Source organism: Haliotis cracherodii, unplaced genomic scaffold, assembly GCF_022045235.1.
Source record: "Haliotis cracherodii isolate W230 unplaced genomic scaffold, xgHalCrac1.p SCAF_4, whole genome shotgun sequence".
Classification (NCBI taxonomy): Eukaryota; Metazoa; Mollusca; class Gastropoda; order Lepetellida; family Haliotidae; genus Haliotis; species Haliotis cracherodii.
In genome coordinates, this window is record NW_027266297.1 from 57,678,106 (window position 1) to 57,694,271 (window position 16,166).

Genomic DNA, 16,166 nt, shown 5'->3' on the forward strand with positions numbered 1-16,166 from the left:
ACATGGATCTGTGACACAATGGTTGCCCTGCCAGCACAGAGCGTGTCCTGAACATGGATCTGTGACACAATGGTTGCCCTGTAGGCAGCACAGAGTGTGTCCTGAACATGGATCTGTGGCACAATGGTTGCCCTGCCAGCACAGAGCGTGTCCTGAACATGGATCTGTGGCACAATGGTTGCCCTGTAGGCAGCACAGAGCGTGTCCTGAACATGAATCTGGAGCATGATGTGTGTCCTGAACATGGATCTGTGACACGATGTGTACTCAGATCTGCCAGGTTTGTTTCTACACGAGGCAGGTTTCAGTGTTTTCAGTTCTTGTTTCAGGCTTGGATCAATCATGATGAAGCAAATTTTCCTTCTGAATATAGCAATAAAGGAACCTCATCTAAGAATCAAATAATACTTTCAGGTTCATAAAGTGATATCTTCTCTTAATCCTTAAACAAACAAACTGATCTCTTATCAATGCCTATATCTTTCTATGGATAAGTGTCGCTTTCTGCAATAGTTTCTAAGTGCCAAATCTGTTGTCTGTTATTTTCCTGTATAAATGCTCGTTTAACTACTACTTTCCTGTACATAGTATGCTCAATGTTAGATTTTAGTGATGATGTAGTTCATATATACATGTGTGTTCATTAGATTGTGGGACCATACAAAAGATGTGTATTTGAATTTGTCAGACCTGCTTTGTTTGTGTGTCTATACAATAGGTTATGCATATGAATATATTGCTGGGTGGGTTCTTAGTAAATTAGAAATGTCTTTCCACGTTTGATGCGATCAGACATTTAAAAACAGATTTTTTCAGATGCCTTTTACATGACAAATTCAGAAATCCACTTATAATACTGAATCTGAATTGTTATTTGACCCCCTGGGTAGACCATCCTTCATGTGATGAGATGACATCATGTTCCAGGCAGGTCTACCCAACCACACTATATGATGAAAGTTGACAGTATATCACAATTTATAGTTGAGTTATAAGATGGTTTACAGCACAGGTTGTATTCAATCTTAACCAATAAGGTTTATAAGCATGCATTCCTCTTGTGTAAATTTTCTTGGATGGCATATAGAAGAAAGGTGATGCATCAGTAGAAAGCTTTTTAAGGATCTGGACAGGTAAAAAACATGCATGATTAAAAAGTAAATGAATTTGGATGAGTGAGAGAACTTATTTCGGCACATTATATCCTATATATATATACATAAGTAGAAATCTTGCTTTGAAAGATTAAGTGTTGTTGGTATGTGTTTTTCATGCTGATATAATTGCAATCTCATTAAAATCAAATCTTATATCTCGCTATCACTAAACAAAGATCTGAGGACATCCCAGTAAGGGTCATGTCAGAGCGTCGCTTACCAGATTATGAAAGTGACAGTCGGAATGTGATTTCTAATCATGCATCCTCAAAAACTTTAACACGAGGTATTCCGAACCATAGATTAACGACTGAATCCATACAATCTAGACCATCTATTAGCAATTCCTGAATGTTCTTTTGTTCAGGTTTCAAATTTTAATCGAGAATTTGTCAAAATATGTTTCGAAGCGTAGTCGCCAATTTGAAATTAATGCTGTAAAGCACGAGAAAGCTGCCTTCTGATTGGTCATTCCATTGGTCGGTCCCGTAACGGGATGTCCTCAGATCTTTGTTTAGCAGCAGCGAGAACTTAGATCTGATTTTAATGAGATTGATATAATTGTTGCCTCATATAATGTTTTTGTAGTTAAAATCAATTGCTGATATTTGTTCACTTCACATTGCCTTACAATGAAGATTTAGTGTGCACTAAAAACAACCATAAAACAACTATATTTACAAATACTTTATAATATGTTTTTGTGAACAAATGGATATCAAACTTTATCAAATTATCTTGGTTTGAAAGTGTTTCCTAAAAAAGATTATGATTACTGGTTAAAATTATTTTCTTTGTACTCTTGTAACTATACTTTTGTTAAATAATTAAAGTCAGTGTACCAATTTAGAATGAAGTGCCCCCTGTCCAGATTTCATACTGTCAACTGTCCAGCCTAACGCCCACTGTAGGGTATTATCTATGCATAAATGGGTCACTGGTCAATTTACATGTATGCAGAACTTTGTAGCTGTTTTGGGATATGTATTTTTGATACTACTTGTAATACATATACACACATATATATATATATATACTGCATTTAGGATGTTTTCTTATATAGCAGCTGATCTCTGCTGACAGTAGGTCATTAGACGAAACACTGCCAGTTCACTTAATTCACAAGCATTTCATTGATGATGATATATCGTTAATTTGTAGCAAAAAATAGGTGATTTGTTTATGTTGAAAAACAAATATATTTATCTGCTTGTTAAATGTACAGTTTCTTTTACGAAATAATTCAAATAAAATATGCTGTCTTAAAGCACTACTCATGTTGTCATTTATCTGGCTATTTTCCCTGACCTGTTAAAAGAATTGCCACAATAAATTTCGATCCATACAGAGTAGGGCTGGGACGAGTCCAAATTTACTACCCTGGTACCCACCCACCCTATTACCCGACCCCAACTGGGTACCCGCTGTAGGTCTCAAGTATTGGGTAAATAGTGTCTGATTGGGAATAGTTTGACCAGAGCCCTGGCAAAAACTATTTACATGCACATGTTAAACGATCAGGTCATGCTTACACTGAAGTTTACTGAAGTTTCATCTTTATTCAAATATATAAAAGTCAGAAGAAATGGGTGCATAGTCAGAAAGAAATGCAAACATTAGTGACTTGTAGTGTAACCACATAGAATTCTATATAATTTTAAGTTATTAAACAATATATCTCAGGACTAACCATGGGTCGGGGTTGTCCTGTGGGTACCTGGATCCTACTCAATACCCACACGACCCGAGCACCCGTCCCAGCCCTAATACAGAGATTATTATATGGATGAGAGTATTACTGTGATGTACAGAGATGAAATAGTTTCGACATCTCTTCTTGTTCCACCATTCATTCAAGGTCTTCGTATACACAGGAAGCAAATTTTCCATCTTCAATACTGTTTCCAAGACATGAGCTCGCTTTGAAAGGAAAACTGTTCAGCCGATGGGCAAAGTTTGAGCCATATGACAGATCTTTGTTTTCAGTGTGTTTTCTGTTTGTTTCTTTGTTTCACGCCGCACTCAGCAATATTCCAGATATATGATGGTGGTCTGTAAATAATCCAGTCTGGTTCAGAAAATCTAGTAATTGACATCATGAAAATTGATCCACACAATTGGAATACGATGACATGCATCAACAAAGTCAGCGAGTCTGACAACCCAATCTCATTAGTCTCCTCATATGACAAGTGTAGTCGGCCTTTACGGCAAGAATGGGTTGCTGAAGACCTATTCTACCCTGGATCTTCACAGGTCTTTATCAGAGTGATATGGTGCATTTGATGAGATGTGGGAAGTTCCTGGCGAAGGATGGGAAACTCAGAAAAAAATATGGACAGCCCAATAATACATGGCAAATATTTACATTGATGTTTGTTTGAGCAAAGCAAATTAGAACATAAGAGACAATCTCCTACATTCTTCTGTGTAAGATCTCCTTTCACTAAAGTGTCATACAATTCACAAATGGTTCTTCCTTTAAATATTTAATTTAAATATTTATTCATAGCAGGAATGAATACTCATCAACAATCAATAATGACAGTAGCATGTGAACTCGCCTTGATAATCACTGCCATGCTAACTGTCATTCATTTCCCGATGAATGTCAGTATGTCGCGTGATTAAATTGTCAATCAAGCGGAGACATACAGAACTATTTTAGGGGAATTTCTGAATGTCTAAAAATAACGGCATATAGGGATGTTAACATCATACGATTCATTTTCAGAGTCATAATCCATTTTCAGAACCTGGTCTGGATTTCTTTCCGGTTCTAGCTTTACAGGGTGCAACTTCTTGTGACATGTGTTTGTTGCTATCTGGTCCACAATCTGCTCATGACAGATTGAGAAACAAGCAGCATTTGGGCAACAATATTCTGAAATGTGCCCACCTTCACCATGCCTATGGCACATAAACGTTCTGCACGTTGCAAACGTTGCATGGTCAATGCTGTTGCTTCTTTAATGAATAAATGTGATTACTAAAGTGTCTTTGAGGGTTTGGTTCCAAGAAAACAATATCTTTTAGCTCACAACTCAGTGTCAATGGAAAATCTGGCATACCACTCCTTGCATGTGCTGTTTGACTGTCACAAAGCCACATATGATCACTTTCATTGCCAGACACTGGTATATTCTGTAGTTTCACCTCAAAACAAAATATGCTCTACTTTTTTGCATAGTATATATGATACTTGTTGCCATGGAAACTCAAAAAAATATTTGTTCACTACTATGTATGTGCCAAGTTTGCCGAAGAAATAATGTACGTTATTTTACATCTAGATACGGAAACGAACACTACTGCCATTTTCAGTCTTAATCAAAGTTGTAGCCACTGAAAGTTCAAAACTCGAAAAATATTTGTTGAAAAAAAAAAAAAAATCACCCTGCTCCGGAATGAACTCCTTGCACGGACGCACGGACGGACAGTGTCCATTTTAATAGCACCCACACGACGCTTTGCGGGAATTAAAATGCATCACTAACCTTGCCAGTCTTATCTCTGCATTTGTGGTCTATCTGCTTCACCCAAAGACCGTAAGGCCGTTCGCAAAGGAGATAGCGTCTATCAATCCTCTGATTCCTTTGCGTTAGACTGGGCTCCTGACCATCTAAACTAGATCGCGTACCAACAGTGGAACCAGTTTACTTTCGCGTGTCGTCTGCTAGTCAACCTGGCGATCTCCATTTTAGAGTTGATCAAGGGGTATGTATGAATAGATCGATAGATAGATATAACTGGAAATAGACAACCGAACTTTAGTCTCGATACAAATGTAAATGTCATTTTAATAACAACTTTTAAGATAAATATTAATAATGGGTTGCATGATACGTTGTAAAAGCAACCCGATGAGGTATATATATTTAAATTTGAATTAGTATCAAAGTTGTCTCTATAGATACCCATTTCTGGTAGTGATCAGTCCATCATTCTTAAAACCACAACGTTAGGGACCACACGTTTTCATTGGTGGAAAGACCCGTGAAGATCCGGGGTAGAACAGGCCTTCAGCAACCCATGCTTGCTGTAAAATACGACTATGCTTGTGGTAAGAGGCGGCTAACGGGGTCGGGTGGTCAGGGTCGCCGACTTGGTTGATGCATGTCATCGTATCCCAATTGCGTGGATCGATGCTCATGATTGCCAGTCACTGCATTGTCTGGTCCAGACTCGATTATGTACAGACCGACGTCATGTAGCTGGATTATTGCAACAAACTAACAAACATTGGTTAAAAGTTTAGTCAACTAACTGTAACAAAGTAGCTAGTTGTATTTATCAGGCATAGAGTTGGACATAAAACCTGTAACATGTAGTCTGCGGTTGTGTAATAGCGTATACTTATCCACAAGTATGTTTGTTTGTTATGTTTGTTTGTTTGTTGTTTAACGCCGCACTCAGCAATATTCCAGCCATATGACGACGATCTTGCTTGTGTGTGTGTTTGTGACATCTGCCATCTGTGGGGCAGGATAAGCTCACCTTTTCGCGAACACCTGGTATCATTATTATTTGATGCTCACATGCTCATTATATAGTCGGAATCGTACAATCGACTCTGCTTTATGCAGAGATTTCTGTTGGATATGGAAAAGGTTTTGTCGCTCATCGGTACATCGGCTTGTACGTATATACTTCTATATAAGAAGGCTAGGCGATAAATCGCAAAGAAAATGAAGAACAAAGCGTCTTGACGTTATTTCTGGAGATTCGAATATGCACTCGCAACTTGAAGACGTCATATATATGACGACAATATTTTTGAGAGGGAATAGTCTTGTGAGTTGTTCCTCATAGATGTAACTGGGCTACGCAGATATATATATATATTATATATTATATATATATATATACACACAGTGGCCGAACGATAGCAGACATGTGGGAGAGATATGACAATCGGTATTAGGAGATATTTTCCGACATTTCCGAGGTCGAATTCTTTTCAAGGAGTTATCATTTTTAAAATGTGGGTAAATATTTTTAAAGCTTGTACATTTCATCAACATCTGTACATGGTGTTGATATCTCATATAAGAAATATACGGCTCGTGGTCGTTGTTTATCGCACAATGAAACGCTGCACCCTCATGGTTATTTTCCCAACTGTGTTTTATTGTACGATAAACAACTCCAATTTCTCGTATACTTATTACGTAAACAATTACTTTTACGTAAAAAATGACCTTTATTCGTAACATTTGACTATTATTGCCTACTTTTGTTCTTTATTTCAACTTTGTACTTTTGACCGGATGGCCGCCAGTAGCTGGAGAATGAATAAGTCAAATATGGCGCAAAATGACTTAGAGAACATGTGAAAAGTGACTCGGGCTCAACATGATAATTGAGGATGAATAAAGGCACTTTGTGAGTGATCAGCTGCCATAATGTGCTACTTGCTGTTACCCTGCTTAACGCTTGACAGTAAGAGAATAAAGCAGGGACTGTTTATTGTGACTAATGCTGGTCAGGAACATTTATCACCACGCGCATGTTTCCGTAACCGACAACAAGGTTTGTCCTGGAATGGGACGAGTTGGTCACGAATGGGTCCGGAGGTTAGGCTGGCTTGATTGGCGTCTTCATACCCCGATGATGTGGATCGTTGTCACATCGTTGACTGGACAGTTCAGACTTTATTGTTTACAGGCCGCAATTTTATGACTAGAATATTGTTGGTCCTTTAAGTATATCCTCTAAGGTGCTGTTACTCGGCGTGCAGAGTTGCATCTATTAGCCATCCAAGAAACCTATGGTCGTGGGTTCTAATCCTGGTCGCCCTGGTTATGTTTCTAAGTCTGTCAGCATCATACCCGTGTTAAAGATGGAAGGCCTGCATCACTTGACTTTTCAGCAAAGCCAGTGCAGGACACTGCCCTACAATAGAGAGGTTCAACAGGAACCCACCAGAGACAAGGTGAAGATCAAGATGTAGATCTCTATTCCAGGACGACAGTGCACTCTCCACCACGGGATGTGGACGTAGGTCTTTATCATGGGATGAAGACGGAACTCACAGGATGAGGACGTAAGTCGACTATCATGGGATGATAATGCTCCATCATGCGGTGTTGACGTACGCCTCAAATACAGGGCGAGGACGTAACCCTCCATCACAGAGCAAGGGCGTAAATCTCCATCCCACATGGGTGACTTAACTCTTCATAATGGGATGTAGATGTAAGTCTTGATCACCGTATGAGGATTTTATTCTCTATCACAGGATGAAGATGTAACAAGATTCAATTAATCAAGACATGACAAAAGTACACCATCTAGGAACTTTCTTCAAATACATATACTCATAAATAATATGTGTTGTCATATTAACAGGATTAACAGTAGTTATATATGTATACATATAGTGCTCATGAAAAACATGTGGTGATGATCTTGGTCAAATCAAGAAGACATACACCTTCAAACTCAAATGTTTTCATCCTGCAGATACTGTTACATGTGAACCGCTTGTGTTTGTCTGTACAGCTCATGAGTCCCCTGAAGATTCCATGTTAGAATTGGTCCTCATGCTTGTCGTAAGAGGCGACTAACAGGATCAGGTGGTCAAGCTCGCTGACTTGGTTTATACATGTCATGGTATCCCAATTGCGTGGATCAAGGCTCATGATGTCAATCACTGGATTGTCCAGTCCAGAATTATTTACAGTCCGCTGTCATATAGCTGGAATATTGCTGAGTACAACGTTTGGACAACAAACAAACAAACAAACTGTACAGCTAATGAAAAAGGTAGCTTCACAATGGAACACACGTAATAAACATGTAAGATTTTTTGTACACCTCTGACTGTGATCCTGGTAGAATAGATCTTCAGCAACCCATGCTTGTTGTAAGAGGCGACCAACGCTATCTTGATTGATGCATGTCATTGTATCACAGTTGCATGGATCGATGCTCATGATGTCAATCACTGGATTGTCCGTTCCAGACTTGATTATTTACAGACCGTAGTCATAAAGCTGGAACATTGCTGAGTGCGGTGTTAACAAACAAACAAAACAATCAGTTCTACACCTCTTCCTTCAAACTTCGTCAGTGAAGACAGTCAACATCTGATGTTCACTGAGCCTTAAACACAGCCTTGGTAAAGAACAAACAAACACGGTTTTCAGTTCAAACTTTAATACCATAGACATACTCCATTTTGTTCTTTCTCCAGGATTACAAACTCCAAGGAATATGAAAATGTCAAATACCATCAAGTCACTGCCAAACCTTTGTAATAAGGCAAATATTGTTGGCCCAATATGACATGGATGGTACAGGAGACAACATTGTCACGAGATATTCATAGATGGCTAATTATAAACTATGAATTAAATATAATTCAGCACTGAATCTGAGATCAACCAACCATGTTTGCAAGTTGATTCTGAGTGTAATTGTAAGGTGGAAACATGTTCAAAATGTTCTTCGGAGAGTGCGTAAGATAGGAACTATGCAGGACTGAGCTGTGGCTGTAGATGGATAACAGGGAAGGCAGTTGTAAAACAAGCCAGGGCTGAAATCCAGGACCCACTTTTACAAAGCGGTCTTAGCGCCAGGGGAGTGAGTGAGTGTGGTTTTACTCCGCAGGGGACACCAGAAATGGGCTACTTGCTACAGCTTTTCATCAGAATATATGTTGTCCATTCAGGCCCAGCGCCCCGTTACACAAAAGCGATCTTAGCGTTTTAGATGACCATAACTACCATACATTAGTAACAGGCGACTATGCTTGTCGTAAGAAGCGACTAACAGGATCAGGTGGTCAGGCTAGCTGATTTGGTTGATGCATGTCATTGTATCCCAATTGGTTAGATCAATGCTCATGATATTAATCACTGGATTGTTTGGTCCATACTTGATTATTTACAGAACGCCATCATATAGCTGGAATATTGCTGAGTGCGACATTAAACAACAAAGAAACAAGCAAACCATACATTAATACAGACTTAAGACAATCCTTGCGCTAACGTCACTTTGTAGAATGGGGTCAGGAAACAGGCATGCCTTACTCATTTAGCCAAATACACTACATAGATACAAACTGAACTCTCATGACTTGCAAACTGAAGCAATGCATGCACACACATGACAGAACAACATACCTTATATATATTTTGTGTGCAAGAAAGCCCCAAAGTTTGATAACTTGCCCGATGTGAGAGAAGCTTACCATCTTGTACAATGTGAGAGAAGCTTACCATCTTGTACAATGTGACAAGCTTACCATCTTGTACAATGTGAGAGAAGCTTACCATCTTGTACAATGTGACACAAGCTTACCATCTTGTACAATGTGACACAAGCTTACCATCTTGTACAATGTGATACATGCCAGTACAGCACATGTAATAATATAGATACATACAAGTCTTTGTACAAAACAGATATCAAGAGGTAATCCCAAGAATTGAAGTATAGATATACACAAATATACAATATAAAAGAGAAACCCTAATACAATTTAAAATTATTTATGATTTTCTTTTTTAAAAAAAACTGTATTTTTTTTTGCAGCTTGATTTCCATAGTCACAATACCAATGCTTAGTAAAATGATTATGTGTTTTCAGCTACCAGTACACTATATTGTACAGCATTATCCATATTAGGGATTTTTATAGCATATTAGCCAATCAAACCACTTCTTGCATGTCTTTCCAGCATGTATTCCCAACCACCAATCATTCCCATGTTTCTTAAGTTGGATATATATAAGGACTTGAGTAAAACTCAAAACAAATGATTTCTTTAAACATTAAAATAGTCCAATAGTGTATAAAAGTTGTTATTCGATATACATGTTTATACTAACCTTAATACATGTACTTATGAAATAAATAAGAAATGAATGATAAATAATACATATGAAATGTTTTTGATTTGGCTCAAGGTGGAATCAATAAATGCAAAATCCCTGTTAATACTCTGAAAAAAATATAACTTGATCTTCAAAAAAATTAAAAGTCTGTTTCATGATGAAAATGACATGCTCCTCTCTCTGTAGAATCACAGTAGTCTTTAATGAAGCTTGATGGATGACTAGACTAGTTGGAGTGTCTGTATATGTACATGCATACAACAGAGCAATGCAGGGGAGAGCTTTGGGTAGAATCAGTCCTTTTTTGAAAAATAATATTAAAAAAAAACAAGAAATATTTTCTTCATCACAGGCATGATCCAAATACACAAAACACTATTTTGAAACAGAGTATGAATTTTTGGAGCAATGTTCAAAATTATCATCTTGTCGTTTATTACATTAATATTTTAAGTGAAGACTTCTCCAGACTAAGCAGAGCTTCTGTTTGAAATTAATACTTATATGTCAAATGATCAATTTCTATGATATTGATGTGCCCAGCTTCAGAAGTATGCGGCCATGACCTACATGTATAGTTCAGAAATGAAGAGTAATTTGGGTTTTTTTATCCACCCAGACTCAGGAAATCTACACCACTGGAGGATTATTATGTTTCAGTGATTATTTTCATTGCCCATTCAAGCTTTAAAGTTTGGTCTGATGGTTTGTTAAAGTAATGACAGTAACAAATTTGGCTTTTTTTAATTAAAATGTTCCTCCAAATTAAGAATTGACAATGGTTTGGGTTCCATTAATAATTTCTAAAAACATTTTCTTCTCTTTTCAGTCGATAATAAATTATAAATGTGTGTGAGATGTGAAACAAGAAAATAAGAAAATGTGCCCTCATACCCTGACCCTGAAAGACAATTATTCATAGAATAAAGGTTACCAAGCTCAAAACACCTTTTGAATTAGAGCATCAACTTTATGGATAACCACTGGTCTACTGGCTATAGCGACATATTCCGATGTAGATTCTTACACCGTTATTAAGCTGGAGTGATAACATTCTTGGAGTGATAACACTTCTTCCAGCTTGATAACACTGTCAGAATCTACATCGGAATGTCACTATATGCAATAAACCAGTGGTTATCCATCAAGTTGTACGTTTTCTTACTTACTCACCAACTTCTAGAATACCAATAAAACAGTTACCTCTTGAAGGTTCAAGGGGTACCAGCTCTGCCCATCTCCAAGATAATGTTCAAAACACAGTTCCATGTACTTTTGTACACAACCAAGAGAAAGCTTTGGTGAAGGTCATTGAATGAGACAGAACAAAACAGTACATTGTATTTTGAGTTCGCATCTGTTAGTAGCTCTAAAACTCTTCATCATGTAAATATATATACTTCAGTTCAGCTAAGCTGGACGAACTAAATATTATTATTACACATCAGAGATCTGTGATATTTGGCATCATTTGGCTTGCTTCAGAAATGATGGAGCAACTGTTCAACGTATGTAAAGAGCCGTGTAGATGGAGCCTCGGTCAGGTCGAGATCAACATATTAACATGTACAAGCAGGCTCTAGGACTCCAAGTCCCCTTGGCAGGCAAATTGGTAAAAAACAGGTATCTTGTATTTAGTTAAAAAAGTGAGATGTTTTTATAAGTTCTTATTTTCAATCATTTTCAGAGGTAAAACTAAGACTCTTCCTCTTTATCACTCCTGTTATCAGTGAGATCCAAGTCACCGCAACCCAACTATAACATTACTGGGAACGTTCACTTGGCCTCTGAGCAGGACTAAATAAGTCCCTGGAAAAAGACAGTTTCTGTATTTCAATTACGTAATCCCTGTTCTCAAGGAGCTTATACTGTTAACTATCTTCTTGTTTATTTATAGATTGTCTTTAACCTATTTACAAAGGATAGCTGTCCCCAGGCTGACAAGTATTAGGTTAAAATAATAACAGTCTTGGTTCTCAGGCACTGCCCGCATCATCATAAAGTCCGCTGCATGTTTCGTTTTTATTTCCATTCTCCAAATCTTTTTTTAAAGAATTCTTATACTTTAAAACAATACAATCCAATATAGCATGCAGTTACTTCCCTTTACATGTGCACTGCTTTAATGCGCATCTCGTTATGGTCATGGCAGCAATAGGAGTTTGTATGCTTGTTTATGTAGAGAATCCATTTCCCAGGTTGATGGTACAAACTAGTTTGAGCATATTCATCATGATGCTGACACAGCATCTGCAGCCATTCAGCATTAGAAGGAACCATCTTTCATATACAGTCATGCATATAGTTATGTAGTGTCAGAAACAAGGGCACCTGTTCAGAGGGATGACCATTTTGATAGTTTCAACATGGATAGGATGAGTCGTAACACATGAGTTTCACAGATGCCCACAAGCATGGACAATGTATTTGGAACAAGGGAGGCTCAGTCTTGATAAGGTCAGCATATTGTCAACAGAAGCATAAACTACACAGAAACCTGTTCAGCACCTTTCTATGGGGAGAAAAGCATCAAAATATTCATCTGTTCTGTCAACTTGGGGCAGATTCAGCCCAAAGCATCAAGGCACACTTCTCAGCATCACAAATTCATGCTTAACAAATCTTTACCCAGCATCACCCCTTGAAGGCACTGTTCATAACCTCAACATCCTCATCTCAGTGTGGAGTGTTCAGTAGTAACTTCTAATTCCTCATCAGGCAACGTTCGGTGTCCAGAGCTACGACTGTCGTAAGCCTATGTTTAAGATTGGGAGTTACGATCATCTTAGTGCTACGATCACTTTGGGACAGGGCCGTGCTCAGTAGGGTCATTACACACCTTGTTTCCTTGTGGTGACCACAGGCCTCCTCAGTACACTACAATGTGTTGTCTGGTTGAAGTTGGATTTGTCTGATATGTGAGATGACTTTCTTATTGAACCATAAGGAAAAGTCCAGCTTCAACATTCTGTGTTTGATGATAACCTGTGAAAGTAGGCCATTTTGTATTTAAGCACATATGAGCATTTACATTAGGCACATGTTTTGTAGCAGGTAGGATGACCATTAACATTTGACCAGGAGAGATGACCATAAACACAGGTCCAGGTGAGATGACCGTTAAAGCAGGACCAGGTGAGATGACAGCTAACACAGGACCAGGTGAGATGACCGTTAACACAGGACCAGGTGAGATGACCGTTAACACAGGACCAGGTGAGATAACCGTTAACACAGGACCAGTTGAGATGACCGCTAACATAGGTCCAGTCGAGATGACCGTTAACGCAGGACCAGGTGAGATGACCGTTAACACAGGTCCAGGTGAGATGACCGTTAATCTGGGGTGAGATGACATTAGTCTGGGGTGACATTAGCCTGGGATGACATTAGCCTGGGATGACATTAGTCTGGGATGACATTAGCCTGCAGTGACATCAGTACAGGACCATGCTCTCTTCCTCCCTGAGACTTGATGGTAGGTAGATGCCCTTCCCCAGCCCCGAACTCCACGTCCATAGTCACATGTGTGATGAGGACCCCTGCATGTAGGAGTTCCGACGGAAGTTCTCCACTGTGTGGGTGAGGTCTCGCTGGAACGTGTTGTGTGGAGGGCGGCGTCTGTACTTGCTGTCACTGGAGTCGGAAAGCCGTTGGGGCATGTGAGCACGGGGGATATGGAGGGATGGGAAGTCAGTGAATCGGGAATGGTATTTGTCCTATAAAGAAAATAGCACACATCATATTCTATTAGGTAGCAATTTTTATTGAAGTGATTTAAAAAAGATTACAGTAAACTACGGTTATAACAGTAAACTACGGTTATAAAGAAGACACAGGGATCACTAATTTTAGTTCGTTATAACTGTAGTTCGTTATATGCATATATACAGCAAATGGACGGGATCAAAACGCATTTTGTTATATCCGTCAGTTCGTTATAAGCGTGTTCGTTATAAACGTAGTTTACTGTACTTTGTATAAGGATCCACTGTTTGCTGTACTTTAGAGAAAAAATTAAATCTCTTCACGAAAAAGAGGTAAAGTTTTAACCTGTCCTCATGCTTTAAAATAAAATCGTCAACTGGACATGCTAGATGATCTAAAATATATTCTTTTGTAGGTAAACAGACAATTGTTTCCTTGCTGATTTCAGAGAAAATATTTACATGTTTTGAAGCCATGACTAAACACAATATTCCACTTCAAACAAAACCCTAGGACCCCTTCAAATATGAGGTTGTCATCCCCTATGAGAACGAGTAAGGGCATATGGTCTTACAACACTGTAGCAATAAGACTTGAACCATATCACAGTGGGGACAGTAGGATGTATCCATGTGGGGAATCAAACCCTCAACTGCACAACCAGCAAACGGTTGAACCACTAGGCCACCCCATCACCCATTCCTAGTGTTCCAAACTGTCTCTATAGTTGGACTGCCTCTGTGGTCTAGAGAAAGAGTGCCTGCTCAGAGAGCGGCAGATCCCATGATCCCCAGCCGCGTCATACCAAATGACGTTAAAAGATGGTACTTGTTGTTACCCTGCCTGGCGCTCGGCATTTAGGGACTAAAACAAAGACTGGTCTGCTCGGATTCAGGATACTGTGTCTGAGTGGGGTCTTGGCATTAGTCCAGACTAGTACAAGTGGCCACACACACAGGTGCATGCATGTTGCTTGAACGTGAAGTTTAACCCCATTTCACCCCACCTCACCCATATTCCTTGAAGATTGATACACTTGTACCAACTAGAGATATCTCAATCATTCTTAGCATCCATGCATTGTTTTATTTAGGGGTCATGTATTAAATCAATTATTTAAAGATTTTATGGTTAAAATTTGTAGTTATTTTTAAATATTTCTAATCCATCACAGATTAAGCAGTCAGGCAAACAAAAATAAAAGCAAACAATTTATATTCTTTTTTTAAGTTGAAGATTTTGTCTCTGGTCATTCAAGCATGTAAACCGAAAAATACACAAAGTGTTCCTATATGAGGTTGGTAAGTAATTCTCAAAATTTGAATAGTGAAGTGAATTCAAAAGAAGTAACAGCATTTTGAATGGGCAGTGACCAAGACTTTGAAAAACATCCACCTCCACACAAACCTGTCATTTCAAAAATTCATGTGTTATATTTCAAGCTCAACTCACATCTAATGAATAGTAGTTGTCTGACAGGTACGAGTTGAAGATGTGCATCAGCCTCAGGTGGGACAAGTTCTCCTGGAAATGGTTCAATACAGCAACACCCTGGAAGTAAGAGAGCACTTGGGGGTCAGTACAAATCAATTATATATATTTTATCTTTTCTGTACCTACAGGAGACATTAACCCCAGAATGACATAAATCATAAATGAACAAAACTCTAACCCCAGCTTCTGAAACTATACAATTCAATGTTTGGTATTGCCTTGTACAGTTGGTAGTGACATGTTCTAGAACCACATAGATATTGACAATTTTATAAAGTGTTTGCATCACCATGTTTGGGGTTTTGTATACTTAAGAAAAATTTGTAGTTAACTCTCTAATCACATGAACTACTGAAAAACATCTCAATCACTTATTAAAGACAACTTTTTCTAAAATACAAGCCGTCATCTGAGTATTTACAATGTCTGTGTGATGCTACACCCCCAATATACCGCAATAAACGTGGCCCTCCATGAACATATGACATCCGAAAACCTAATATCCCACAATATATTTTAAAGGGATGTCAAAATTTAATAAATTAAACTTAACATTTGAACCAAGGCATTCTGTGAATCATAAAAACTAGTAATTGTTGCTTGTGTACACTTTGAATTGTTCTTATAATTATCAAGTGACGAACAACTTTTCTTCTAAATACCCTTCATAATGCACAACAATTTTTCTCTAAATTTGTAATATTCAAGTATCAAATACTTCTTCAACTAGTTGATTCTTTTAAATTCGAATGTTTGAGGTGATGATGATAACATCATCCATTAGTCCTCGTCAGGAACAGCCACAAGACAACCTTCTTCAACAATGAACTATCAGCAGCAGCAACAACATGAGTATTTGTACATTAAACAAGAACCTGTGAAGATCTGGGGTAGAAGAGGTCATCAGCAACCCATGTTTGCCGTAAAAGGCGACTATGCTTGTTGTAAGAGGCGACTAAC

At 38.3% G+C, this 16,166-nt stretch overlaps 1 protein-coding gene across 5 annotated transcripts in view; it reads right to left on the minus strand.

The window, feature by feature from the left end:
- Positions 1–10,074: 10,074 nt before the first annotated feature.
- Positions 10,075–16,166, minus strand: part of LOC139479789 (phospholipid phosphatase-related protein type 5-like) — a 73,717-nt gene continuing 67,625 nt past the window's right edge. For all 5 annotated transcript variants that reach the window (XM_071262666.1, XM_071262665.1, XM_071262663.1 and 2 more), the window contains exons 8-9: positions 15,165–15,263; positions 10,075–13,723 (exon numbers count right to left, since the gene is read on the minus strand). In XM_071262666.1, coding sequence (XP_071118767.1) covers positions 13,526–13,723; positions 15,165–15,263 — 297 coding nt within the window. In that variant the 3' untranslated portion in view covers positions 10,075–13,525. The remainder of the gene's footprint in view (positions 13,724–15,164; positions 15,264–16,166) is intronic.